Consider the following 27,691-nt stretch of genomic DNA (forward strand, 5'->3'; position numbering starts at 1 on the left):
CGATGATACGATATGCGAGGATGATACTGCCGTGAAGAAAACATTATTACTGTGTAAGCATGCATATGAAGCAAAATGTTAGCGATGGAGAACACGAGGATACGGACTAACCACATAAACAACATAACAAAGAGGTAAAAATCAATGGGATCTCCTGTCCGCGAACGCACTGAAATGTGCACACGGGTAAGGGTATCAACTTCGTTCTAGAATGCTTTTTGAGAGAGTCACTGAATGCAATTCCAGCGATCAAGTGCTTTCCAATGCTGCTGGTCGTCGTTCTGGCGCCCATGAGCCTTCTGCCTCTTCGCCAATGACAAAGACAATGTCTTCGTCGTCGTCATCCTCCCCATATGTATCGCCTTCTTCTTCTATTTCACCATCCTGAACTTGGGCGTAAGCGACCTGATCGTCCTGAGGCTCTGTTGCCTCAGATTCAATCGGATGGCATACAATGCTCCTTGGAGCATTGGGTAAGACGAACTGCTTCCACTGCTCCCTGGTCATCCGAACATAATCACCCTTGACCTCAGTCAGGCTAGACAGGTTGAGTACATCGCGCACGAGATTGACATCTGTGGTGAGCCTTTTTACTCTGTTGAATGAAGCTATCAGTGAAATGGGTATCCATCCCTGATCATCCATCTGTGTAACATGGCGGTACTTGTCAGAAACATGAGATTCCCATTGACTATTGAACTCACCCGCTGCCGGAGGAAGAAGTCCTGTGCCATGTTCTGAGAGCTCAGATAATACTCCAACTGGGTAAGAAGACATGACCGTGTCGTGTCCGAAGGAAACGGTAATGCCGACTGTGGCATAGGGATGGGAACTGCACCATTCACAGGTATGGTGACTGGAACGGGGTGGTATAATTCGTAATCGGGAGGTGTATAAGATGGTATCTGGACGTAACCGTTCATATAACCGGCACCAGGTAGCGGCAAAGGATTAAACTGTGGAGGTGGCGTGAGAGAAGATATGGAAGATCGTTGCTGGTGGTGGTAACCCCCACGGCCAGGATTTCGCCCTTGGTAGCGACCACCGAATCCTCGCGCTCTTCGACCACCATAAGCGCCCCGTTCGTGCGGCCCATGCGAATTAACCCAAGAGCCTCGACGGGGTCGCCCACGTCCAAACTCTTTGACTTGGTCCCACAGTTCTCGCTCTTCATGTGCCTCCTGCCACGTGTGCTGGGTATGGATCTCCTGTACTCCAAGTTGTAGTTCCTGTTCCTTCTGCAGCTGTATCTGTACCTGCTCCTTCTGCCACTCGAGCTGTCGCTGCCTCTCCCGAGCCTCCTTGGCGCGGCGAATGACGTCGGTGGCATTATCTGTACCACTCACGTCGCCGAATCCATATCCGTAATCCTTGACCTCCCAGACGTCGCTCGTCGTAGAACCGTCCTCAGACTTCATCATTGAAGGTCCATTCTGTGTTTCACTAAGTGGCGACGTGACAGGTTTCTCATTGCTAGGGGGCTGCGCCACGGATGTCGCGGCAGGCGGGTGCTGGTCAGGTAGAAGAGCGACTGATTGCGCAGGTTCAGCGGGTGGAGGTGGGGGCTCGGATGACGTGCTCCGTGAATCCTCCAGTGAACTAGCTTCGTTCAGCCTGTCAAACTTCGCTGTCGTTCCGAACACCCACTTCTTACCAGGTGCTGAAACATCTTCCCCAACAGCAGTATTCGGTTGTTCGTCGACCACTTTACACCCTTCCTGGGGTGCACCATCGATTGCCTTCACATTGTCTGTAGCTTCCGCTACGGGACTCGCAGAAGGCCTCGAAAGACTCTTGGTCGAATGTTTTCTATGTCCTTGACGAGGTGGCACTGGTTCGCCAGGTGGAATACCAATATAAAAGCCAGAGAACTGTTCCGCTATTCGCTCAATGGATTTCTTGCCTTCTTTTCTCGTAGCCTCCTTTGCGTTCGGCGTCTGACGGATGCGTTCATGAGTCAGGTCGATACTCCCGAAGACCATATTTCGTGAAATAATAGCAGGAGGCAAATGTGAGTCCTGCGAGCTCTCATACGAACGCTCACTCTGCGTCAAACGGGTTTTTGGTAATGGCTCCGTCGTGTCTGGAAACGATGGGTTGGAGAATGACGAATGCATCGGCGCAGGCACAATATATTCATCCTGCAATAACGGGGTAGAAAAGCCCGGAACGGGGCGAGGGTGGATTGGAGAAACGAACCCATCCCACGGAATACGCGAATGACAGTATCCGCATGTCGTTGTGTATGGAGGATATACCGGGTATGGCGGGGTACCAGCTCCAGAGGGAGGACGCGAGCCCGCGTACGTAGGAGAGGTGTGTCCTGAAACGGGATTTGCATAGTACGGATGTCGAATGGCCGAAAGTAGCGGCGATAGCCGTGCAGAGTGCAGTGGTACGTCAATAGTGGGTGGTATGGGCGGAGACCTGAAATAATGCGATGCAATATCGGGAGGATGAGAAAAAGTGTGATGGTGGTATGTAGCCCTCTCTGGGACCCTTGAACTCATGCGCGGTGGATTATAGGGAACCTTTGGAGCCTCATGACGAAGGTCATATACTACAGTCAATTCGTCCTCCGGCAGTCGCCGTCCTCGGACTTGTAGCCGAGGACTCGAAGCCGAACTCCCAGCTCGACTTTCTACTCGGGAATAGGGCACCGAGTGCGAACCTGTGGAGTTCCCCTCGAATACGCTTCTGCTGTTCAGCCGAGACATTTGAGCTGATGGTGGTCTTGAATCACTTTGATGTCGGGTAGAATCAATGCTATCTGCCGAACATAAATGTGACGAGCACCATCATACAATCAGCATGGTCTGAACATATCGAGAAAACCCATAGAATTGTGAAAGTAGGGTGCTTAAAAAGGCGAAAGGTAAGGAGTCGATAAAGAAAATAACGCACTCTTTCTGGAAATATTAGCTGAATTTGAGGAATTATATGCACCCGCGTGACTTTCCGAACTTCGGGGCTTCTCGCCGCCCTCATTTCCTCCAAGGTCAATAGATGGAGGTTTTGCGACCTCTTGCCAGTCGTCAGCGCCATTAAGTAGACGGATGGACTTGGAGGATGAGTGTCGAGAAAGGTGTGAAGGCATGCGCACGATAAAAGGATCATGGTCATTATCGTCTCCATTGAGAGACATCGTCTGTGATGGACTCGAACGAGATGTGGAAGTCGATGGCACAGGGGAAGTACCCACGCCGGTAGGTCTTAGCCTGTGAGGGACTAAAGGCGTTCCGACAGAAGATGTGACTATTGCCCGAGGTTGCCTCTGAGGTTGGTGTACGTGTAGATGTGCAAGCGCCATCTGCTCTTTCAAACGTTCGGTCCATACGTTCATAGCAGGCGCGGCCTTTGGTACGTTATTGGCATTCGGATGCACATGGTTCGTTGGTCCGTTGTGGTCCTCTACGATGTTCTGCGAAGATGTTTCGGTATGGAGTTCTGGAAAATCAGAAGTGCCGGCCTGAGATCCGCCTATCGCTTCGATCGAACTAAGAAATTTGGGTAATTGGGACGTAGCATTCGAAGGTGGTGAAGAAGAGGAAGATATCCCAGACGCGCCAGAGACGGTTGAGAAGTCTCCAAGAGAGTTCCGAACAACGTTAGAACGAGGAGAGTGAGCCTTTTTTACACTTTCAGCATAAGAAACTGGAGGGTTTGTCAATGGTGCAGGTGCTGACGAAACCATCTGCTTGCTTGCAAACGTTCCTGAAGTGACTGACGCGAAATCGATGATTAACAGTCAAGTAATTGACTAGCTGCGAAAGTCAATGGTTATTCGAGAGATGTTTGACCTTTAGAAATGGTAAGAGATGGGGGCCAAAACAGGTTGGTCGTGTTTGATATAAACTAGGGGATATGGAAGGTAGTAGGGGGAGGCGATTTCGAGGGGGTTCAAGCACGCGCTTGTCTACATAATAATTTGACAATGGCCCCTACACCCATATCGGCACTTCCCGTTCAATGGTGTCGGCTACAACCGAGCCTCGACTGAACCGATCGAGCCTAAGGCTAAGCATCTGATTCATCCCATCAATCACGATCATATTATGCTTCTTGTCCAGACATTGATAAACCGTTAATCTCTCTCAACCTCCTCACCATATCCACCTCATTACCATCACGGCCGCCGCATCTTGGACAGCTGATGCTTTTCTGTCCTGTAATTGTATTACGCCCACCGTCTCCCATTTCACGCATAGGCCCTTCGCAAACCTCGGGTCGGATCTTTACGTCCCAGTCTTCTAATCAGCAAATCAACTGTGTTCAGCACAGAAAATAAATCACTATCAAGGACTGTCTTGTTCCAGGTGATGGTGGCAATCTGTGTGTACCGCCGACACAACTAGAATGGGTTCTCTATTATTGTAATCGCCTTTGGAACATTGAGATAAATATACTGCGCACAAGGAAATCCTTTCCAGAGAGGAACGGCCCGTGGACGCCTGGCCGGACAACCAGCTGTCAATATTGTCTGTCTGCTGCTCGCACGAAGAACTATCCATTCATTCTTGGCGGACGCAAATAACGAGCACTCTTGCGCGTGCACGCTTCACTCACACAGTGCTCCCGAAAATGCACAAGTAACATCCTCGGATGTATGCTTGTAATGAGGTCAGGATAACCGTTGCCTCGTAGTCTTCTTGCCACTACTCACGAATGGTGGGAGTACGTGGATCGTTCGAGTTTCAAGCGGATGTTCGCGGTTGCCTGCCTGCTTCTATCCAGGCTACTTGGCTTGATATCCACATTCGCTCCGAGCACCATTGGTCTTCATCAGCTCTTCCACTGAATGTTCGTATGAGATGTAATAAACACGGATCTGCAAGATCGTAAACATCATGTCCGCAGTGCACACAATGACTACTTGCCTTAGGGTTGCCGTTCTAAGCTACATCTGCGACAAACAATAGCTTGCGGAGGAGTCCGACAGCCCCACGCCATCAAGCGTGTCTTAGTGATAGAGGTTGGATAGCGGCAGGAATTGATCTCGCTTGACATATTAGATACCCGGCTATTACCTGTGTCTTTCAGGTAATTTGCTATGTCCGGCGAAAGGGGCCATTTGGAAGACAGGACATTCCGGTGCCTGAGGGGGATCGTACGACTATTGAAGTACGAGATGCTGTGGATAGTCTGAGGAGGTTACCTATTTGAGCATGGATTGGCAAGGGACATAAGAAAATATCAAGTCAATGAGAAACATGATAAGTAAAAGTGAATCACACCAATGGCAGCGGAAAAATCCAGCAGAGTGTCGATGTTAACAATGAATTCGTGTAGAATGAGGCTCAGCAGCATGCAAAACAAAGTTTGGTCCTGCCCCAAATCAACGAATAGCCTTTGCTGATAGCTCTAGGTTGCATGTGCCATCTATATCGCTGTGACACGAGCAACAAGGAACAATTGACAAAAGATGTGATCAAAGTACAGACCCAAGGACAACTGATTTCCGGTACAAACCTTCCACAGAATCGCCGTTAATCAGAGGTGTTTCCTAGGCGTAACGATGACTAGGCGTGTTAGCGGCTCACACACCATAGGTGCGAATGTGTACGTCAGGAGTCGACGTAATTAGTCCACATATTGTAATTGCAATTAGTCAAGCTGTGGTGTTTGGGCGCGTGATCCAGAAACTCTGGGAGGAGCACAAGGCGTTTGAGGGGCCGTGTCCCTTCGTGTCCGATAACCAGCGTGCGCACTCGTTGCGAGGCACGAGACATTGCAAGCCTGTACCGATTTCTTGGTATGAGAGTTGAGCGTTCGGTCGGGAGTTTCAAATCATATATTCCCCATGCATGGAATGGTGTTACATATCTTGACAACTTACTTGTGAAGTAGAAGGGTTAAAGGCCGTGGATGAATGGATGCATCATTATCGAGGCTTGCTGTCATCGATACTCTAATAAGGGGGCTAGTGTTTCCCCTAGACAGGCGGTGACCTTGGTCCTTCTTTTGATAAAAGGCAGGACGGTCCGACTTGTTGTAGTCACAGCAGTCATATAAATCGAGAACGATGTGCTTGAAAATGTGTTGCGCATGAGAGACCACTGCTAGCAGCGAGGTCCTTCTGCTTAAAGGTCTGGGGGTGACTAAAATGGATATGCATTATGTCTTAATAGCTAGGCGATTGGAACTAATGACACTCACTCGCATTTGAGCTTGCTTGCGCGAGACTGGTGTCACATCCCATCATCCATGCGCTTCAAATTTCACTTGCCTCCTACCATTCGTACTTGAGCTGATTTGTACTCAGTGTCAGTCACCGTACTGCAAAATAAATGCTTAGGGCCACATACACTCGTGGCCCAACCATCCTCCGAAACCTCTCCGTCTTACATTCAGTGCGCCTCCCACCCCTCCGCGATATGTCCCACAAGCCCATTCGAACCTTGCTCAACGCCAACGAGGAGTGGGCACAGAGCGTAATAAAGGATACGCCTGATTTTTTTGCTCGGTCAGCCACCGGCCAGAAGCCCAAGGTATGCCCATCGCACTGTTTTTAGCCACGTTTTCAAAGTTCATTTTAGATCCTTTGGATTGGCTGCTCTGACTCGCGAGTACCGGAGTCAGTCATCACAGCATCTAAACCTGGCGATATCTTCGTGCACAGAAACGTTGCCAAGTACGTATGAACAAAAATAATCAAAATACGTGTTATAATCATAACATGTAACTGCAGCCAATTCCACCTCCATGATGACAGCGCGCTCTCAGTCCTCACATTTGCTATCAAAGAAATTGGCGTCGAACACGGCGAGTTTCTTACTGCTCTCATGATGAGGTCGATCCTCCCTCTAACGTGTACACGCCTTCAACAGTCGTTCTCGTCGGTCACACCAACTGTGGAGGTGCTATGGCTTGCATAGAAGCAGCCAAAGACAGAGCCGCTAACCCTGGCTTGTCCACCCCACTTACGCGCTGGCTGAGCCCCCTCACCGCACTCGTTCAATCCCTCGACCTTTCTGCGTGCTCTGCGAGCGAGGCGCTGAACAAGGTTGTTGAAGCCAATATCATCAAGCAAGTCGACAATATCTGCAAGTCGGAGCCTATTATCACTGCGTGGGCAGACCCGGATGCGAAGAAAGTCACTGTACACGGATGGATGTACGACCTTGCTGTGGGACGCATCACAAAGCTCGTCGTCCGGGACGCTCAAGCGTGACGAGAATAGATTATACATTGTTCATCTTTGATACCAGTACAATCCCCGAGGCTATGCGCCAGATTCATGGTCTTCGATGCATTCTTTGCTAGGTTTTCTGAAAAATGGCTCTACATGTCGAAGGTGTTTCTGGAATTATGCATATCTCTTCCGACATTGCAGGCAAGTAATATTTAAAACCATTTTGATTTCTGAATCGCGCTCCCGGAGCTCAGCATCCAATGATTGCAATGCTATTGCTGAATATTGTGACCCAATTAAGATTGCTGCGATGGCCGAAACTCGGGGATGCTTAGAGTATCATTCCCGCGAGCGATTGATTTGATGTAGACTCTGAGGTAGTGATGGGTCCCGCGCTCAAATTGGGCATTGCATTGGAACTTTATTGCTAGATCGGCACCGAGGCGATATCCGAAAGTCTAACTGCGAAGGCAGGCAATTCGGATCTTGTCCAACTGTGTTTAGAACTTACGTAGTCCGGTACGCTCGAAATTGCTGCGCAGATACAGCTGATGGGCCGACTAGTCCAGTCATAGCGCCGATGGCACAATGTCCTCGATTTAACAGCAACACCAATGATGTGATGATCGCTTAGCTGATATCTGCGCAAATCAACATCCTCATCTCATCTCAATTGCATAGATACGCTACACTATGTAAGGCAGGGCACGTTGAGGCCCGCATGGCTTGCCCTGTCCCAACTCCACAGTGCATCACAAGAAGCCAAGTCTTTAAGTATAGGCAATCTCCAGCAATGACCCCGCAAGGAGCCAGCCTTTTTGTCAACCTCGACAAAGAGCGTTGAGACTCTTCCATAATTAACATCCAACCCACAAGGACGCTGAAGGTCCCGTCTCCTCTTAACTAGCGAGGGCACGTTGAGGCCGTCATGCAGCAATCGATACGTTTAGTACCTATAGAAGGGGTTGGTCAATGTACGACGACAAAGTGCATTTGTCTAACCTGTAGTGCGAAGCTTTGTATGGGCCTTGGACGGGGATGTCGAGGTACTTAGATTGCTCAGAACTAAGCTCAGTCAACTTGACGTTGAGCTGAGCCAGGTGAGCACGAGCGACTTCCTCATCCAGCTCCTTGGGTAGCATGTGAACGCCAAGGGGGAATTTCTCTGGGGTGGTCCAAAGAGCAATCTGAGCCAACACCTGGTTCGCGAAGGAGCAGGACATGACGAAGGACGGGTGGCCGGTGGCACAACTGGTAATTCACCATAGGTCAATTACAAACTAGAAGATTGAATATGGAATCAACCAACCCCAAGTTTACGAGACGACCCTCAGCGAGGAGGATGACGTGACGGCCAGAAGGCATTGTGAAGCGGTCAACTTGAGGCTTTACATTGACAGCCTGCTTGGCATTGGCCTTCAACCATGCGACATCAATCTCGACATCGAAGTGACCAATGCTATCAAAAAGTGAGTTCTCATCACCAATGTAATGGATGTTGTACGCACTTGCAAACGATAGCATCCTCGGGCATGACCAAGAAGTGCTTGGCAGTGATGATATCACGGTTACCAGTGGTAGTGACGAAGACGTTTGAACGCGGAGCGGCATCCTCCATGGTCGTCACCTCATAACCAGCCATCGCAGCTTGCAGCGCGTTGATGGGGTCAATTTCCGTGACGAGAACGCGCGCGCCGTATGTACGCAGAGATTCGGCACACTAAAACGATCAACCATCAATGACAGCTGGGCGAAAACGAAGAAAATATTACTCACTCCCTTGCCGACATCACCGTAACCGGCGACGACAGCGACCTTGCCGGCAAGCATGACATCAGTGGCACGCTTGATACCATCGACAAGGGATTCCCGACATCCATAGTAGTTATCGAACTTGGATTTCGTGACGGAGTCGTTGACGTTGATGGCTGGGACCTTCAGTCGGCCTTCACGGAAAGCCTTGTACAGGTGGTGGACACCTGTAGTAGTCTCCTCAGAGAGACCCTTGATGTCTTTATTCCGGCAAAGTCAGAGATATGTTGTCACATAAATCGACATACAAATCCTTACTCTTCAAGTATTGAGGGTATTTTTCGTGGACAAGGGTGGTGAGATCACCACCATCGTCAAGAATCATGTTCAAGGGCTTGCCACCAGGGAAGGCAGCAAGACTCTGTTCAATACACCACTGGTACTCCTCTTCAGTCTCGCCCTTCCAAGCGAAAACAGGGACTCCAGTTGCAGCGATACTATAAAGTCATGGTTAAGATATTGATATCATAAGGTGAGATATGCGCTCACGCAGCGGCGGCATGGTCCTGGGTCGAGAAGATATTCTACCAGTGGAAGTGAGCGCCTTGCGATGATCACGTAACTATGGACACCTACACAAGACGACCAGGTGACTTCAGCACCGAGAGCAGTCAATGTCTCAATTAAGACGGCGGTTTGAATGGTCCTGTAGAGTATAAGGACTTCCCCAACAATTAATCGTCGTTCGAACTCACATATGCAAGCATCCAGCAATACGAGCGCCAGAAAGAGGCTTAGAAGGTCCGTACTAAAGGAAGAGGGTCAAAAAGGAATCCATTAACGATCTCGAACAAAGTACCTTTGATCTCATGAACATCAATCCTGGCATTTCATGCTAAAAGACGCGAAATCGGTTGACAGACGATCGCGAAAAGCAAGGCAAAACTTATACCTCAGCGATCTCGATCTCCTTGCGACCGAATGCTGCGAGAGAGACATCTACAGGAATACTCGTTCGGATCGATCAAGGTGAGCCAAAATGATAATCATACCTGCTACTTTGAAGACCATCTTAAAGTATTTCTGAGAGATGATATGATCGATGATGGGAGAAAGAAAATGAGTGAAACAAGATGGGAATCCGACTTTTTATCTCGAAAACCGTGCACGTGCGCTAATCAAGGAATTTCCATACAAGGTGCGTGGGAGTTCATCGTTACAGTCTTGACATAGTCCCACTCTATCCGACGTCCCTCAAATCTTCTCTCACAGTTTCTAGAGTTCATGCACATGGCCTTCCATGAAAAACCTGATAAGGTGACGGAGACTCAGAGAAAGAAATGTCGACTATTGGAAATAGGTATGATAAATGCCCCACAGAGTCATCGTTCTTGAATAACTAGCGACGTGTATCTTCAAGTGCAATATACATGTGAACCAGAAGAGCTTCCTAGTGGAGAAGTTCGCCCTCGATGCTTTCCTATCCCTCGCATCTTTAGAATGTTCGTGTGAACACTGCGCCTCAAGAAATTAACATGATGTTGACGTGGCTATATTCTCAGATGCCCTGACCGTCCGGCCGTGGAAATCACGAAACTTATCAAGATCGACCTCAAGACAGGAGAGATTGAAATGCCAGACGAGTCTAGGTTTGTTATCGGATGATGTATCGTGACCATCTATTCAGTCTATCCAATACAGTTCCCTTCTTCCAAAGGGCAAGCACTGGCGAGACATACGTCGATACAACCCTGAAGCCAAAGCTGGATCGAGTGATTGATCGATTTCAAGCCTTCAAGACCACGCAAGACCTAATCCACGGGTTTCATACGATCCCCCACGGAAGCTCCACCCCCAAGGCTCAAGACCTTGCGATTCATTTCTGGCATATGTTGTTGAGTGCTTTGTCCTTCGGGACTTCAGTTCTCCGAATGGGTTGACTTTTTGCGTTCAGTATCGTATGAATTCCAGCTATGGCTATAATTGATTGACTGTCAGAAGCCTCATTTTTGCTTCTATGGATACTTCAGGTCATCAATGTTTCCCATGTTTCAGCTTCTGGTGTGTATTATTGTCCATCATCGTTTCTGTTTGTTCTTGGTCACACTCCGACTAACCGGCTATGATGGTTGATAATACGTTACAACATCTAAATGCATAGGTCACAATTTCTACATGCGACATTGACACTGCCTGTGGAGCGTTTCATGGCATTGTTGGTAGTAATAATACCTCAGAATTTCCTCCCTTCCCAAGTTCCAACCAGTTGATCAAGTCAATGTCCTTTAGTTATTGTGTAAACTGCAGTTGGACGACAAGCGTGTACTATTCAATTGTGCTAAATGCTATACAAACTTTGTACGAAGATCGGCGTCGACTCGGGATTGCCAGTCTAATGCCGTCCATGACATGATCTACACGGCACAGCTGAATCTCATGGTCGTATCGTTCCAGTCGTCCAAGAGAGCTTGATCCTGATTGTCCGCACCGTCTGATGGTAAGTACATAAATCCAAGATCACATAGCGTTGGTTGTGTTGATTGGACTTGCCAATCAGGACAGTTTTGTAGCAGTTAGCAATTACCATTGCCACCGTCGACTAGTTGACTACTTCCACGCACATAATTTATAAATAAGCTCTGCCTCAAATTTTGCTATCATCTGCTATGCAGAACTCCCGATCTATGGCGCCGCGGCAGTGCACTGTGTCACTGCAATTCATTTGTCGATGATCGCATGCCGTGACTTCCAGTCCGGCGTTTATAACTGGCCATCAAAAAATGTTTGACAAAGCGCTTAGCCTAGCAATGGTAGTCTTCAAAGGTGTTATCAATGCTCCCGTACAGCCCGTCGCAGGTGTTGTGCTTGAAGTCGTCAAGACATGTCATGCTGTGAGTTCATGGTCGGTCGTATCACACATTGCTTCGCAACTACTAACAGTTCCATCGCGATACTCATCCTAAGGTCTTTAGCCCATTCCCTTGTACTGGGGGCTCTGTCCGTTGCTTGACTTACTGAGGCTCTAACTTCTCCTCCAATCTTTGCCTTGCCAGCCAAAGGTCGCGTGATCAACACTGCCTGGCCCTTGTAGATATGTTCCACACATTAAATCGGTTCGAAGGCGTCCAGGGTGGTCATCCCGTGGATATCAAGTGCGAGGCTATAGAAGACACGCCATTGAACCGGCGTCTCCCTTCAAATTCTACCTGCACCTTCTCAAATACTCAACATTGCACTGTTTCATCCTCGCCTGTTGCCCTCCGGCGTTATTCCTCTCCTGGTGCTCCCTCGAGACGAACGCACTTTCAATCCTCAAGTCTTCGACAGGCTCACTCAAAAAGGGATTCTCGTAAAGTATCTGATCGCAGTGTGACCATGTCCCATCCTTTTTCTTCGAGGGGAACGCCTAGTCGGATGCTTTACTCTCAATCGGATTCCCCTGGGCGGAGGTCCGCGGACAATGGGCAACGCGTCATGCAGTCACCGCCTTACACACTGCCAAGCGCTTTTGTCCAAGTGAGTCCCTCTCTCCAGTCTCACTGCCATGTTCACAGAACGTACTTCTCGCTCTCGCAGTCTCATGGAAGCATGGATATAGGCCCACAAGCGTCTGGTTCCAGCTTGGCTCCGACGTCAAGCCTGTCTGGTGCCGTCGGGGATATGAATATTCCCCCGCACTTATGGAATACTACAACCAGACCTTACTCAAATGCTCCTACATCTTGGGTGCCCGGTGCTCACAATATGTCCAATATTCCGCCAAACATGCAATCCCATACTCATTCTACCGTCCCTTACAATACCACACCTACCACGGATCTTAATACTGCATCACACCCTAACCATCCATCAGCCACACCAAGGTCCCCGCCATTTGCGCACACCTACCCAAGTCAAATGACATTCCAACAAGACCGTTCTCCTCAAAACTCTCCTGCCGTTATGCTGGGCCGCCCAGGATCTCGGATGTCATTTGATCAGGCTCGCCGCCCTTCGCAGGATGCCACGGAAGAAGAAAATAAATACCTTCGAAAGAAGGTGAAAGACCTTGAGCTAGCCAATGAGAAAGGCCGTCAGCGTATCAGGGAGCTTGAAGCAGAATTAGCTGGTCGGAGCATTTCTGACCCTTCAACCAGACACCCAGGGCCGTCCATGAGTACAGCTACCACTGCAGGGTCTAGTACAATGCCCGCCCCTCTAGCCATGCAGGCATCCTGGAAAGCTCGGACAGACGCTCGCATACGGCTTTTCTGTTCGTTGAATCGCGCTGGAAACGCGTTATGCTCCTGGCACGATTCGCGTCGGGAGCGTCGAATATACCCACCCCGTATGGCTCCTACTGGCTATTTAAACTGTGGTTGCACACATGAAGAGGCGCTTTTTGAAGAAAGTTTGTCTCGTCATGGTGTTGGCAGCTACCATCCTGGAGAGGCCGTCCGTATGGACCCTGCCCTTCGTAACCCTCTTCTCAAAGTACTGCAGGAGCGATATGGATACAGGGATGGTGACTTCGAAAGAGATCCGACTACGGGGGATTGGAAAGAGGGGGAGGGAAGCACCTCGTGGGAGCAGAAACTGCTCTCAGGTGCTTCAAACTCTAAGAAAAGAGGCGACGATCGTCGGTAAGTCTTGGTTATTGTAAATATTTATGTTATCTACATCTTCCCGCATTACTGTGTGACCACTTTTCTTTCAGATTGCATACTGTATCCATATTCTTGGGTCTCGCTTTTAGTCTTGTCTACAATTGCCGATTTGGCATGCTCATTCATTGACGCTCATACACTTAATTATGGTCTTATATCTCGAACGTTATACCCGTAGACAACTTATAATTATGTAGATTACATCGACTCGAGACTGTATTAGAATTGACAGATGATTCATCAATTGAACCGTACGTACTGCTTGACGATTAATATTGGAGTTGGTCTTCCCCTAGTTACACAAGAGTAGCAGAAGGACAGTCGGAACAAAGAGTGAATCGAGAGCAGTAAGATCATCGTGAATCACCACAGAGTAGTCTGCAAAAAAAATTCGAATGAATTAACGATGACTGTGCCGCATTGTGCATTGCACAATGCTGCAAATGATCGAGTCATGTGCTCGATTCAAAATGCTGCTACTACTTAGACTGTCTATCATGATTGCTTACATGGCATGTTCATGACCACAGCCAAGTTATGTTTCTGCGCTCGAGTTGCTTCTTTTTGGACTTAGATCAGATCAGCAATATTCAGCATTACGGATATGGTTTCAAATCTCCAACTGTACAGCCTACTAATTCGAGTCTCGCCGATGATGATCAGCGCGCGAGCCCACAGCCACCCATTTAGTAGTTTTCCAGTGCAGATCATGCGTTCATGCACTGCACGCACTATATCTTGCCTTGTGCGCACCTCAGCCTGCACCATGAGGGCAGCACCGGCTTTGTTTCAACTTTTAAACTTCAATGGACAACGTGAGGCATAAACAAGCATGTAAATTATTTATATATTTATATTTCATGTACTTAATTCATCATCACTAGATCATCATCAGTGGCACTGGCAGAGCCCCTGTGCTCTCTTTTGTCAAGGACATCAAGCAGGACGCTCAAGCGACTCCAGGATTGGATGTGGCAGATCATGATGTGTCTATGACAGTTGGTCCAGTATTTGCATGCTCTCCCTTGGGCGAAGCGCTGACTAAGCCCGGGCCTCTGAACCGGACGCCTTCAATATTTACTTAGTGAAGGTTACTTTACCAGCTTATCTCTAGAGTCTTGCCTCTACTTCCTCGGGATCCCTCAAGCTAGGCCAACGTTTTTGCTGCTCGCGTAAAATTATATACCAGCATACCGATGGCAAAGGCTTCCAGGCTCATGACATTCACATTCCTCGTCAGGTGCTGCATCGCCTGGTCATGGTCGCGTCAATCTCCGGATCAACTACGCATCATTCAATCTGTCAAGCATGATACTCAAGCCTTTTCATCTCAGATGCACGGTAGTTTTTGTGGCCCTTGTATTATCGTATGTATAACGCTCTCTTCCCCAGCTGAGCTATCCCACGAAGAGATCGACCTGATTTCCAAACACTCTGGTAATCAAGATCTTTGGCATTCCATGAAGGACAGGAATCTCATAATTTTCAGGTGCATTCGATGGATATATGCGTAAAAATGACTGCTTTCAAGAGGCCGCAAGGCACGCTCAAAGTCGTTGCGAGGTATCTCATATGAGCGAGGACGAACGCATACAAGGTTTTCTCGGTCTGATGTGCACAATTTGAGACCTTCCTTATATTTCTAGTTGCTATCAGGCTCACCCTCTGTGAACTTGCTACCGCCCGCCACCATACATCACCTCTCGAGTGTTCTCCATTTATTAACAATGTCGAACCACACATTCCACATCATGCAGCAGGTGATTGTGTCGAGTGCGTCACTGTCGACAAGGTATAGGCGAATGCTCATTGATACCTAGCGCACTCTCTCGGAGCGCTCAATTTTGGTCTAGCTACTCTGGGTACCTGCGAGAAATCCGTGAGGCTGGGTCACTTCTTGGCTGTTCTGTTAATAGTTGCGATCAGCCCAGCTCTGCTTTGCGTTCCGTCGATTGGATGGAAATTGGTGCGTTCTAGCGGAGATGGCAGCTGTGACTCTCACGTTTCACTCCTCAGACACCGCAAAGGATATCTATAGAAACATAACGTTGGAGAAACTTGCTCTGATTCGGTTTTTCCGTGAACAGCAGAATGGATTCACAGCTGCACATCAGAACTGGGAGCGATCATCTACAGTCAGCGGAGTCCTCTAATAAGCATAGCTGCGCAGTTGATTACGTCTCACAGGACTTACGCGATCTCGTCAGTGTGTTGAAGTCGACTAGCGGTAATATACGCGACATTGCAGATGTGACATCCACTTCCATCGTTCAAAATACACAATCAGTAGGTGGTCTTCTGATCTCTTTGGCACGTTTTATTCATGGGGCACTTGCAGCTGTTTACAAAGATGGAAGCCACTTTGTCAGTCATCAACCAGCGCAGCTTCGACGATCATATTCGTTCATTGGACAAGGTAACATATCTACAGCTTATCAATGAAAGCTAACATTCCTAGGTTGATCGGAGGATTGATGACCTGACATTAAGCGTATTATTCTCGTTCTCTGGGCTTTCAAAGCGTTCCTGAAGGAATACACAGCATTCAAAATCCATGTCATCGCTACTATCACTCGTCGAATCGCGTTTAACCACTGAAATTGAAGCAATTGCATCATTGATGTTAGAGCAGAGCCTTCAATCTCGGGTAGTCGCGGTGCGGTCGTCTGAATACTCTCCCTAACATTCTTCTAATCAAGCTCCCAGGATCAAGTTCAGCAAAAATGGTCCGCGCTTGACGCGACTTTCATTGCTATGCAAAATGTGATCGGGTTTCTTCTATTTTGGTCGCAAGTTGACAACATTTGCAATTTAGTCCTTCCACGACCTGCAGGGCGTGATCACAAGGCTTACATTCTCTTTGGACACCTCTCTTTCCCAAGTTGTGCATGTGCAAGAGATCCAGCGAGAGGTGGCAGAGTCTGTTTCGCTTCTTGACAACAGGATTTCCCAGCTCACAGAAGTGACCCACCGTGAACTTGAAACAATCAATCAGACGGCCCTTGCCCTCATTGATACCTTTCAGCGCAAGTCAAAACACGAAGCTTGGCTAATTCACCTGCAGTGGCTTTTACGTTTTGTCGAACCCAGTTTGTGTTGGTATTAACTGCGCTCTTTTTTTCTGACATCCCAATGTTAGCTTCATTGCTCGGCTTTAAGACTTTTCAAGCCGCGACCAGTCTCTTGGTATTCCTCTGGCGTCTTCTGGAAGTGGTACTATCACTTCTCATGGTAACTCAAGGCTTGAATCTGTTATTTTTATTTTTCTGATGCGACTGTCGCAGACTAGCGTCGCAGTTTCTAGCATCAGAAGTCAACTGTTACCCAAGTTTCGAGGTTCAAAACAGGTACAACCGCAAGAAAGTTCATGGCGTCTCGACTCTCACCTGGAGGAGAATGTGTCACCTGTATCGAATGTCAGGCATCTGCAACGGAATGACTATTTGGACCCGCGGATCATCCGGCGACTTACTGGACCTCGCGTATCTCGCATACCCGATAGGATCTGTCGTCGAGCCACCCCTTGTTGAACATCGTTGCAATTCTCCCTTGACCCTTTCTGTTTTTGTGTACTCTCTGCGTTAATTCGGAAAATGCAATGGTTTCCATGCATCCCTAAGGCTAAGAATTTACGGGAAACCTCCCTCGGGGGTGTGAATTTTTGTAGATGCTAGTTAATGGGTCGCCCAATTATTTTCATGCCTGTTCTGTTAAGCTAGTTTTATTTTATTTGGCAGTAGTCCCAACGAGTCATATTGGTCGTGTGAAGCCCAAGACTACACTCGACTGACGAAGCTGAAGCTGGCTTTGATAAGCGTATGGAAATAAATAAATAAAATTATTTACTGTGCCCCTCTACGTCAATATTTGTCATTGATGTTAACCGAGTCCGCTAATCCCAGTCTGCTTCGGCGTCTGGCGTCTACCTACTAAGTTTCCGTTCTTTGTCGTATGTTGTGAGCTGTCATGCTTGCACACGATGTCCACAGGGAGTCCAAAATCCTTCCACCACCCAGGTGCAATGCTCGCCATATCGGCTCACGTAACAAGATAATGGACACCTATGTATCCAAGCATCTACAGTCTTGCGGACAAGAACAGCCCTCAATTGCACCCGTCACAGTCTCTGATCATAAAAGAGGATTACAATTATATGTAGCGCCAAAAGGTGGCGAGGTACGTCTACTGGCATATTCACTGCATTATACTCCACTAAATAGACTCAGGACTCTTGTGGACAACCTCGGGTCCACCCGTCTAGTTATCGTGCAGCTATGGCCCATTCCCAAAGTGCTAAATCACACCATGGCGTGATTCCGCCTCGATTTCGGATGCAGCCTGCAGCATCGTGAGTCATGCTGTTACCCCTCTTCGAAAGTGCCTTCATTTGTGTGGCATAGGATGGGTAAGCCAAATCCAAGCCTTGACCATTCAACCTTCCCCAAACAGCTGTGTAATCCTGTGACTTCTCCTTGTGGAGGAATACCTCACACGGATCCTTTCATTGTTGACTCGCCATCGTTGACTCACCAGAATCCACATTCGCCTGGACTTGTGAGTCCACATTACACGTGCCTAAGAGCCACAGTTTTTCATAGGCGCTAGATTTTAGATATAAAGGCTGCGCTGTCCGCCCAGGGCATTCACATAGGCCAACCGAATACCTCACACCCGCAACCTCCTACTGAACCTCATCCTCACATTGATCAAGTACGATTCAATTATTCCATTGTACGAAAAAACTCATTAGTACTTATTAAGCATATGTTACAAACACTACCAACTGCGGCAGCACCTATGTCTCGTCACGACACCCTCCGACCGCTTGGAGTCACGTCAGGCGACCATATGCAAACACTGAGTACACCATCTGAATCACCCAAGCGACCCCCAGGTTTGCAGTCGCCTGTTGGCCGAGGTGTTGCATTACCTGTAGCGTCAATTCACGTCAGCCTTCCTCCACCTTCCAAGGCGAATGTAAGTCACTTCGGGCTTCCGAGAGTTGATTTAGTCATCGATATTGCAGGAAAGGACTCGTAAAGAAGACGCTCGTGAAGCATCCAGACTTGAGACTTCAGTCGCAGATCTTGAACCCATCACAATTAAACCACAAACCCCCCAACCTCCGATATCACCAATTGCTTTGAGTAGCGTCAAGCTGCCATCTGTCTGTGGGGGATTACGACCGTCGAGTCCGTCTCCGTCCCTTGAAGAATCGAGTGCGCCAATGCCATTGAGTTCTGCTACGGTGGGCGTTGGTTTCTCTCTAGTACTGATGGCTGTATTGATTTTCTCGGCCAGCAGGATACGAGAAGTTCGTCAACTTCGAGGAAGGATGAAATGTGCAGGAAATGGTTCATTCGTATCTGTGACCGCGGCAGGTGGTGCCCCTATGCTCATAGAATAATACCGACCAATCTCACCTGCAAGCGTTGGCTAAACGGGGAGTGCTCTCGGCGGTCGTGTCCTTTTGCCCATGAGCATCAGGCAAGTTCAACATTGTCATAATTTGAGCGTAAGGATGACCTACTACTCAGAGTTCCGACGGTCCCGTCAGTCATCAACTACCTGTTCGAAACGGTGATATTCGAGACGTCGTGCAAGTTCCTGATGGTCCCATAAGGGGTCAACCACCTGTTCGAACTTGTAATACTCTTGACGGCATGCAAGGTTCCGACTGTCTCCCAAAAGATCAACATCCTGTTCCCAATGTCAACACTCAAGACAGCATGCAAGGTCCCGCTATTGATCAACCACCTGTTCGAACTTGCAACACTCGAGACGGCATACAAAGTCATGACCGCCCCCTTAAAGATAAAGTACTTCTTCGAACCGGGAATGCACGAGATGGCGTGCAAGTTCCTGCCGATCCCGTTAAACATCGACTGCTTGTTCGAAACGACAACACTCGTGCCCAAGTTCCCGATCATCCCATGAATGATCAACCACTCAATCGAAATAGCAAAACTCGAGAGGGCGTCCAAGCGTCCGAAGGTTCTGTTAAGAATCAAGCACTTGTTCGAAACGGCGTTGCTCGAGGCACACATCAAGGTATTTTAGCTTAGCTAGTCGAATGTAACAAACTCATTTCGGTACCCGCAGACTCAACTCACTCTCCATCTTCTGGCACATCCGGCTCCGTTATGACACAAGTTATACCCTCTCAAACAAAATCCCGTGGGTCGGAACAACAGTCTCAGGCGGCTTCGACTAATACCACACAAGAATACACTGGGCATAAGACATCCAGCAACGTATGTGCATTCTTCTCCTGTCTCATTTCTGGCGCTCATCCCGCGAAGGCCGATGGTTGCCAACCGAAGCAAGTTTGTCTTGATTGGTTGCACGGTCGGTGCCGGCGTCCCGCCTGTCGTTATCCGCACGAACATCCCAATGATGTGGGTTCTTTATGTTTCGTAATACACATCACTCCCTAACATATGGTATCAGAACATATCCCAAACGAATGCTCCGTCACCCGTTCGGAATACTCGTGTCGATGACGTACCAGTGTCTGGTAACTCCCTATCACGACCCCCACCGTCCAGTCTGCCGCCTACCACACGTCGAAACGAGGATCTTGTCATACCCGTGACAATTGCGGATCATATCACACTGAAATTACGTAGCGGTTTCGATATACAGGACGTGACCACTGGATTCGAAACTCGGTGGGTACACCTTGGAGACGTGTCACCGGACGTTAAGGAATCCCAACTCCGCACCCTTTTGGAGGCATACCAAGTCGATGAATTATGTATTCCGGACGGAAAGGGTGCCAAACGGTTGACCGTCAAAGTGCAGTTTGCCACCGCAGCACAAGCCATGGAGGCTTCGATAGCTCTTCATGGACGGCAATTCCAGGGCAGGAAACTCACTGCGAAGTTGTCTTTGAACACCACAGTACGTGGTACCACAGTGCTTAAGGACACTGCCGTCCGTATTACCTGGAATGCGCCCCAGCGCGTTGGGTACGCAGGGTACGCAACCCTTGATGAGGCCAGGGCTGCGATTGCAGCCGCCGCTGGATTGGTGATGAAGGACAACATTCTCACAGCCGTCTTGTACGAAGGATTACCCGCAGTTGGCGTTTACAGCGTCATGTTTTCTCACCTTCCTCCTGATGCAGAGAGAAAGGATTTGGAGCAGTTTGGCAAGGCAGAGTCCATCGTGTTCGAACGCCCCAATTATCAGCCACTTGAAAGTGCTCGCCATGCAGTACATCGAATGCTACGCAATTGCGGTAATCTCACCAATTTCGATATAATTCTTCCTATCTGGAACGGCACCGTACTCGCCTGGGCAACCTTTGAAACCCATGCGGACGCCAGTAATGCCAGGGATCATCTGGACGGACAAAATCCTCGTGCGATGGGAGGAAGAATTTACCTCTCTGCTCGTCATGTGCAGTCTCTCAACTTCTCGTTGCCGTTGAGCAAGTTCAAGATACTGGAAGGAGAAATTACTAGCCTTCGGTGGTCGTGGCGAACAAGGTTCAACCATGACGTGACTCTTGTTGACCGCCTCGTGCAGCCTGATGGACCTGTCCACATCAAGATTTCGGCCTCAAAAGCGAACAATCTTGGGATTGCAAAAGCAGAATTCGAACAGCTCCAACATGGTGAAGTCGTGACTCTCCAGAAGAAACCCATATGGGACAGATTCTTCTCTCATCCCTCCGGCCAGTCGTTCCTCCGTGAGGTAGAGAGCCGATATCCTGGAATTGGACTACGCACTCGGATGGGGAAAATCCTGCTTCTGGGCCCAATCAAACAGCGTCAGCTTGCTCGGCGAGATATCATGATGCGGTTTCAAGAATTACAGGCGCGACAATGGTGGCGCATCCCTCTATCAGGCAAGGTAGTGGGTCCATTTGTTGGCACAGACCTCTTGACTCTGCAGAAAACCCTTGGCCCTGAGAATTGCTACGTTCATCACCTCCCGAATCAGCGCAATCTTGTCGTGCGAGGCAACGAGCAGGCTTACCGCATTGCCTGTGAAGCAATAGAGAAGGTACAAAGCCGTTACACAGACAGCTTCACGCAATCCCCCCAATCTGTCTGTCCTGTTTGCTTTACTGAAGCATCAGTCCCAACCATTCTCACCTGCGGACATAGTTGGTGCACGTCTTGCCTCGAGAGTTACCTCGTGTCCGCAGTCGAGAACAAGGCGTTCCCTCTCACCTGCCTTGGTGATGATGCATCATGCACCGAACGCATCTCAGCCGTCCTCGCCCAAAAAATCCTATCTGGTGAGGATTTCGCTGCCCTGTGTGAAGCGTCATTTTGGTCATATGTTCACGCACGGTCGGACGAGTTCCACCACTGCCCAACACCGGACTGCGCTCAAGTATATCGTACAGTTCCTGGCGACGTAATTCTCCAATGCCCCTCTTGTTTAGTTCGCATCTGTTCTGGTTGCAATTCGGAGGCTCATGATGGGTTCACCTGCGAAGAGCGTGACCAGGCAGAGGACAAGCTGTACCATGAATGGGCAGCCACTCATGATGTCAAAAATTGCCCTGGCTGCAAGACTCCTATAGAGCGCAGCGAAGGTTGCAACCACATGACCTGCGTTAGATGCCAAACACATATCTGCTGGGAATGTCTAGCAACGTTCCCCAAGGGAGATGGTATCTACGAACACATGCGAGAACAGCATGGTAGCATCGGGCTAGAATTTCTGTGATCATCCATTCGTTGACATGTTCTTCCTCTCTTTTTTCCATCTTATTTTATGCCTGTTCTCAAGGTTTGCTTCACTTTCCATTTATTCCACCATCTGTGCACTGTGACTTGTACCTGTGACTTGTACTTGTGTCAATATCATCTGTAGTGTTTTGTCCTGTCCGTGGCATTTATGATTCTATTTATACAATGTAATAGATCTGTTGTATGTATGCCCTGGTACTCCACCAATCGCTTGCAACAACTATGAGTAAATTATACCCCTATCCTCCTCAATGATAACTGTAGATGACAAACTAAGTCCCATCAGCCATGTTATCGACGAATAAAAAAGCACAACACTCACGCTGTCATACGGCTGCGTTGGAGGCCGTCCATGATACGGCAAACTCGCAGGTAACTCTGGCCTTTCAGCCAAATACGGCACAAAAGCACCATACTGATCTTTATATCCTTCCATCTCGCTGGGGTAATGCTGCAACTCCGCAGGATACGCCCTCTCCTCTGGTGCATAGACGACATACAAATTCGATGTGAGGTGGTCCCCCCGTCGGTTCCAGAACCCCTTCCGTATACGTTGTGTATAATGCGCAGGCTCTGGGGACTGATGAGGCGGTGCGGACGCAGCTGGGTTGGGACGCTCCATTGGTGGTGGCGGGAGAGGATTCGAGGACCGCGAGTTATTATTGTATGGCGTGAGGCGGCTCCCTCTTTCGTACGATTGGCTCCTGTCCCTGCGTCGCTCGCGATCTCTCTCCCGTTCACGTTCTATCTCTCGCGTGCGAACACGATGACGCGAAGGTGATGATTCTGGTGAATCCTCATCAGAATCTGGAGGTACAGATAGAGGATAAAAGAAGTCATCTGAGCTCGAATGGGAAGACGATGACGTAGACTCTGGGATGGTCGATAAATGGGCTGGCGGAATTACAGGTTCTGTCCTACTCCGTGATAACGAACCAGTAGCAGATCTTTGCACGGAATTAATGAGGGGGCTCAGTACACTACCCATATCCTCCGTAAACGTAGACAGTGAACCCATAGAGGACGGTGAGGACGTGGTTGGGAATGAATGATGCCGTGAAAGGGGTTCTGGCACTGAAAGGCCACGGGAAGCGGACACTGAAGTACTCGCGCTCGGCGCCGAAAACGAGCGTGACGAGTGGTCGAGAGCTTCATCCGTATGTCTGCGTGTCCCCTGATAGTGCGTAGGGGTCCGCACGACATTGGATGAGAATGTTGTTTGAAGGTCTGACCTAGTCATAAATGACTCTGGCTCTCTCGTGAACATGGGCGCATGAAGAGGCTGTTGTGAGCGGGTTGCTGATGACGATATGGCTGTTGATGTAGACGAAGATGAAGATGGCGGAGCTGGAAAAGGGGGCACATATTGCGGTCCAGATGATGTCCGATTCGAATAAATCGAACCTATACGACCGTGCGACGATGGTGGTGGCGGAGTTGCCGAAGAGATGGGATGTTGGCTCAGCCCCTGTGAGCGGGAGCTGAGGCTGTCTAGAGAACCGTGTCTTGAGGCTGGATGACTATAAAAATAGTCTCGTACAGGTGTGCCCGTGCTTGTAGTGTTGTGGCTGTCCTGTGAACCTCTTTGTGGGGGCCCATAACTGGTCGGAGTCGAGTTACTCCGGGTACTATCCTGGGAGCTCCGACGATTGTTGAAGTCCTTCGTCGGGGTAGCACGGTCTGCTCCATCCGTCGCCAACAGACTTGGAGGATTCCATATCCACGGAGTTTGTGGCACAGCATCCCCTTGTACATCTCTGGTGGATTCTCGATCTCGATCTGTTCTACAGTGTCCTTCAAGCTAGATCATCTCTGAAGGCCAAACCACGCACACACCTCGCAGGGACCATGTTCTCCAAACCAAGACCATTGTCGGTAAGCTGTGTCCTCCAGTAGCTCGGGCTTGCCGGACGCGGGACGCGCTTATAGGGATTAAAGTTAGCAGGGACGTTCTGAGCCCACCCCATTCCGGGTGCCCAAGGAACACCGGAACCTGCATTCATGTTATAGGCGGGGTTATACTGCCAGAAACCAGCCTTCCAATGCGGGTGGGTGTTGGCGCCAGGCGGCATAGGTGGTGGACCAGGGAAGTTTGGAGGAAGAGAAACGCCAGCTGGTGGGGGCCAGGTGCCTTGCCAACCCTGTGGAATAGAATTTTGCTGCATGAGCTGTGGATTGGGGTGCCAATGTCCTCCTGATTGAGCCATGACGGACCTTTGATAGATATGATAGTCAGTCAAGATTTTAATTACAAGATCGAAGGAGCGCACCAGATTTATACATACACCCGTGACGAACCAGAAAGCGAGAAGGGGTGTCGCAAGGGAGAGGTGAGTTTGACTGGTTTCTACAGCCTCACTCGTTGAGCGATGGTGATTCGACAGTAGTATAACCAGTCACCGGCAATCCAGTGAAGAACAAACTTATAACGCAAATTGTACTGGGTATCACTAATTTTATATGATGGAACGAGGCCAACACGGAGGTCAAACGAGCACTAGCACTGGCGAGCCTGCGGCAGAGACTGTGACGCGGCGTAAGATGCACGACTCGGAAACGCCTAAGTTCAAATTTGCACAGCTTTAATTTCATCCCACCGTATCTCTTTAAGAAACCTCAGAACTTATCTACCAATGCATTCACAAGCTCAAGGTAAAGGTGCTTCAGATTGCAATTACTAGGATATGGTAACATCAAAGGACGACGAGCCCTATAGATGGAAAGTTGGAAGCAAGTTGAAATTGGCCAGCGGAAGTAAATCAGGTTCAATCCGGTCATAGCGGACCGGGTTTCAAAATACCCCGTACCATGGTCCATCGATCGATCAAACACACAATATTTCATATCGCTCCGAGCCTCCAACATACTCTTTTGAGGTGGAGGTTCTCCAACATATTGAGATCATTCACTCTACCAGTTGTGACGAAGACGATAGGAGGCTGAACACTTATCCAAGTTGCCTTGTAGCCGATCTCGGGCAGCACTTTTTGCATAATGCCGGCACTGCAGCTACCAATGAGTCAGTCTCTGGCTGTGAGTCCCTGAGAACCATCGACCTCTCATTGTCAGTACTGAACGAAACCGGATTCATCGCACCGTCACTATGCACCATCCTTTTAGATCATTGGTCCGCAGCCCCTGGTATGATGCCTCGAAAAATGTTCCCTAGAAAATAGATGTTGCAAATTCCAAGTGTTCTAGAAGTGCACCCAGATTAGACTGATATCCCACCACCCATCAACCTCTTTTCCTCCAAGCTACTCACAATCGTAGTGGACGCAGAAGGATGGAAGCGCGAGTATTTCATGCAACTGTCCTCCCCCTTGTATCCGATAGGAACTGCAGGCACCCTTACCGTTTGCGGGAACAGTGGGAAGAAGGGAAATATCATAAAGACCAGGAGCAATCGCGTAGAGTGCCACAGCATGTAATCCTTCAACATCTAGAAGATTTGCCATCGCTCCTATCTCTGCCTGCACTGACCCGTTGCGAAACCTGTCCATCGACTTGAGAGGCAGGTGAAATTGAAGGGCCTCCTCCTGATCGATGCCAGATAAGCGTTCGGGACTTGCAATGGGATACCAGGACGACGGCATCCAATGTTATTCGACCAGCCTGTGTCAAGAGTACGACAGAATGGGTGAAGGTTTGGGGTCTTTATTCAGCTGGGCTAATGGTAGTCCGACTTGGTGCCGACGGCATTTCCCGCTTGCTTTATGATATTCTTAATCCTGAACTTGTATTTGAGCTGGATACGAATTACTGGCCCATGAGATGTTGCGGACGGGCAAGCAACTGGTTACTGGGTCCTTTTTTCACTCAACTTCCAACAGCTTCTCGATGACCTGAAAACTGACGAGCACGGCTGATGAGTGTTCTACTCAGTATATTACTATCCAGGCGATCAATTGTTGCTGGAATATGATAACATCCACGGTAAGTCGTTCAAGTTGTACCAACCGAGAATCAGATTACATTGGCGCCTCTACTCTGTAGAATTGTAATGAGATTCCGTGACTCGGCAGAAGCGATTTGTACATTGTCCCATTCAGGATATTTAAGTGCACCCCATGAAAATTCCACGACTACTGTCTCGACCTTTCGTCATTACTGGATCTGTTATAACTCCCGAGTTTCACGCTTGGCTCGCAAGAATGTGAAAGGACAAGCCTGGATGGAAAGCAGGGATGAAATTGATTCCGTGTCGCCAATCCAACATCGTACATGGGGCCTTGGAAAGACCGTGTACTGGGTTTCGAAATACACTATGCCACCGCTCCGAGCCCTACCGTTCACAATCAATCAAACGTTACCTTTCGATTTTCTTCGGAGGAATTGGAATGACGACATCAAAGCAATGAATGGAGAAAGTGGACAAGCTGGTGAAGTTTCATGTTGACCACATTGTTAAGTTGGAAAGATGATAGAGGGTCACTCAACTGAAGAGGGCATAACGTAATCAGTTGAACGGCGTTCGAAAGAATATGGACACTCACTCCCAAAACCAAGGGTGATGGTAATCCACCCACCATCCCGGTGAGCGCCAAATTCTCTTCTCCAGGATACGCACTTAGCGTTGCGTTGAACAGTGATCATCTGAATCTGAATCTTTCCACACTACAAGCAACTGTAGGCGGCGCCGTGGACTCGGACGGAATATTCTCAGATGGTCCAACCACTTGGCCACGAACGACTGCAAATGGGAAGACGGAGAGATTGCTGGATGAATGTAGGGAAGTTCAAGAACATGAACGTCGGGGTGTCAAGTATCTCGCCTGGACGAAGATGGCTGAAAACGACGGTGGTCAGATGTTTAAGGTCGTCGAGAGTAATGGGAAAACCGAACAACTGGCAATAGCCATTTGCAGCTGGAAGAGGTCTTGCGAGAGCGAACTGAGGTTTACCCTTTTTGCGTTCAGCAGGCACCCACCGCTCCGAGCTGGACTCTTCTTGTGAGTTGGAGATCCGAATGAAGGATGGTAAACGGCGAATGGATGTGAAGTCTCACTTGAAGTGCTCTTAGGCCTCGTTCTAGTTGGCTTGCAGTAGAGGGCATATTTTGCAGCGACTGAGCAAGTCAAATAACTTGTCTTACTCTGTAGGACTCAAATTGGCTTCGTTTGTCGTTTGGACAGGTGCGGATATGGCGAATATTCTGAGATATTCTGTCATGAATTCTTCATCCTCCAGCTCCGCCAACTTGAAAAAATAATGCACATGCCTCCCTATCTGTACAGGTATAAGTAAACACACGGAGGGAAAGAGGAAAAATCATAGAGCAATCGACATTCAACAGAATGACCTCATGATTGACCCGACGAGGAAGAATGGCGAGTAAAGGAAAATCCACAGCAATTAACTTCGTAGGAGACTTTTCTCATTCCACCAGTTGAACCTTGTACCCCCACTGCAGCTTGGCCTAGCGGCGTCGAACCATTGGCCTCGTCGCA

General features: G+C 48.8%; 9 protein-coding genes across 9 annotated transcripts; 6 read left to right on the forward strand and 3 right to left on the reverse strand.

The window, feature by feature from the left end:
* Window positions 1-249: 249 nt before the first annotated feature.
* BJ212DRAFT_1487040 (uncharacterized protein) lies at window positions 250-2,717 on the reverse strand (the record flags this gene model as incomplete). The annotated part of the gene is made up of 2 exons (XM_041341214.1): window positions 250-645; window positions 705-2,717. The coding sequence occupies 2 exons, from the start codon at window positions 2,715-2,717 to the stop codon at window positions 250-252; spliced, it is 2,409 nt and encodes an 802-aa protein (XP_041186540.1).
* A 3,657-nt stretch (window positions 2,718-6,374) lies between these two features.
* On the forward strand, window positions 6,375-7,171 carry BJ212DRAFT_1449916 (carbonic anhydrase; the record flags this gene model as incomplete). Its single annotated transcript, XM_041338774.1, has 4 exons — window positions 6,375-6,488; window positions 6,537-6,631; window positions 6,689-6,762; window positions 6,828-7,171. The coding sequence occupies 4 exons, from the start codon at window positions 6,375-6,377 to the stop codon at window positions 7,169-7,171; spliced, it is 627 nt and encodes a 208-aa protein (XP_041186541.1).
* Window positions 7,172-7,630: 459 nt separating this feature from the next.
* BJ212DRAFT_1396160 (Adenosylhomocysteinase) lies at window positions 7,631-9,766 on the reverse strand. Its single transcript, XM_041337201.1, has 10 exons — window positions 9,744-9,766; window positions 9,640-9,692; window positions 9,521-9,590; window positions 9,434-9,468; window positions 9,203-9,381; window positions 8,909-9,144; window positions 8,641-8,852; window positions 8,442-8,591; window positions 8,135-8,383; window positions 7,631-8,085 (listed from the first exon to the last, which is right to left on the reverse strand). The coding sequence occupies exons 1-10, from the start codon at window positions 9,759-9,761 to the stop codon at window positions 8,079-8,081; spliced, it is 1,209 nt and encodes a 402-aa protein (XP_041186542.1). The 5' UTR covers window positions 9,762-9,766; the 3' UTR covers window positions 7,631-8,078.
* Window positions 9,767-10,300: 534 nt separating this feature from the next.
* Window positions 10,301-10,664, forward strand: BJ212DRAFT_1285196 (uncharacterized protein; the record flags this gene model as incomplete). The annotated part of the gene is made up of 3 exons (XM_041331874.1): window positions 10,301-10,386; window positions 10,447-10,533; window positions 10,586-10,664. Coding segments are annotated over 3 exons (252 nt in total), but the record flags the coding sequence as incomplete, so codon positions are not given.
* An 820-nt stretch (window positions 10,665-11,484) lies between these two features.
* On the forward strand, window positions 11,485-13,797 carry BJ212DRAFT_1396172 (uncharacterized protein). The gene is made up of 2 exons (XM_041337202.1): window positions 11,485-12,400; window positions 12,461-13,797. Exons 1-2 carry the CDS (start codon window positions 11,978-11,980, stop codon window positions 13,508-13,510), a joined length of 1,473 nt encoding a protein of 490 aa, XP_041186544.1. The 5' UTR covers window positions 11,485-11,977; the 3' UTR covers window positions 13,511-13,797.
* Window positions 13,798-15,102: 1,305 nt separating this feature from the next.
* Window positions 15,103-17,060, forward strand: BJ212DRAFT_1487045 (uncharacterized protein; the record flags this gene model as incomplete). Its single annotated transcript, XM_041341215.1, has 12 exons — window positions 15,103-15,127; window positions 15,177-15,303; window positions 15,351-15,496; window positions 15,547-15,665; window positions 15,718-15,816; window positions 15,869-15,946; window positions 15,989-16,021; window positions 16,073-16,186; window positions 16,237-16,293; window positions 16,346-16,619; window positions 16,670-16,761; window positions 16,815-17,060. 12 exons carry the CDS (start codon window positions 15,103-15,105, stop codon window positions 17,058-17,060), a joined length of 1,410 nt encoding a protein of 469 aa, XP_041186545.1.
* Window positions 17,061-17,407: 347 nt separating this feature from the next.
* Window positions 17,408-22,340, forward strand: BJ212DRAFT_959963 (uncharacterized protein). Its single transcript, XM_041344455.1, has 11 exons — window positions 17,408-17,706; window positions 17,757-17,878; window positions 17,931-18,084; window positions 18,136-18,240; window positions 18,292-18,507; window positions 18,557-18,778; window positions 18,835-19,017; window positions 19,068-19,581; window positions 19,633-19,784; window positions 19,833-19,928; window positions 19,981-22,340. Exons 1-11 carry the CDS (start codon window positions 17,497-17,499, stop codon window positions 22,216-22,218), a joined length of 4,212 nt encoding a protein of 1,403 aa, XP_041186546.1. The 5' UTR covers window positions 17,408-17,496; the 3' UTR covers window positions 22,219-22,340.
* A 149-nt stretch (window positions 22,341-22,489) lies between these two features.
* BJ212DRAFT_1487047 (uncharacterized protein) lies at window positions 22,490-24,448 on the reverse strand (the record flags this gene model as incomplete). The annotated part of the gene is made up of 3 exons (XM_041341216.1): window positions 22,490-22,513; window positions 22,564-24,025; window positions 24,078-24,448. 3 exons carry the CDS (start codon window positions 24,446-24,448, stop codon window positions 22,490-22,492), a joined length of 1,857 nt encoding a protein of 618 aa, XP_041186547.1.
* Window positions 24,449-25,787: 1,339 nt separating this feature from the next.
* On the forward strand, window positions 25,788-27,579 carry BJ212DRAFT_1304593 (uncharacterized protein; the record flags this gene model as incomplete). The annotated part of the gene is made up of 7 exons (XM_041333634.1): window positions 25,788-25,887; window positions 26,127-26,177; window positions 26,294-26,623; window positions 26,654-26,696; window positions 26,723-27,193; window positions 27,288-27,376; window positions 27,479-27,579. The coding sequence occupies 7 exons, from the start codon at window positions 25,788-25,790 to the stop codon at window positions 27,577-27,579; spliced, it is 1,185 nt and encodes a 394-aa protein (XP_041186548.1).
* Window positions 27,580-27,691: the final 112 nt, after the last annotated feature.

This window comes from Suillus subaureus (assembly GCF_016647635.1).
Source record: "Suillus subaureus strain MN1 chromosome Unknown BJ212scaffold_67, whole genome shotgun sequence".
Classification (NCBI taxonomy): domain Eukaryota; kingdom Fungi; phylum Basidiomycota; class Agaricomycetes; order Boletales; family Suillaceae; genus Suillus; species Suillus subaureus.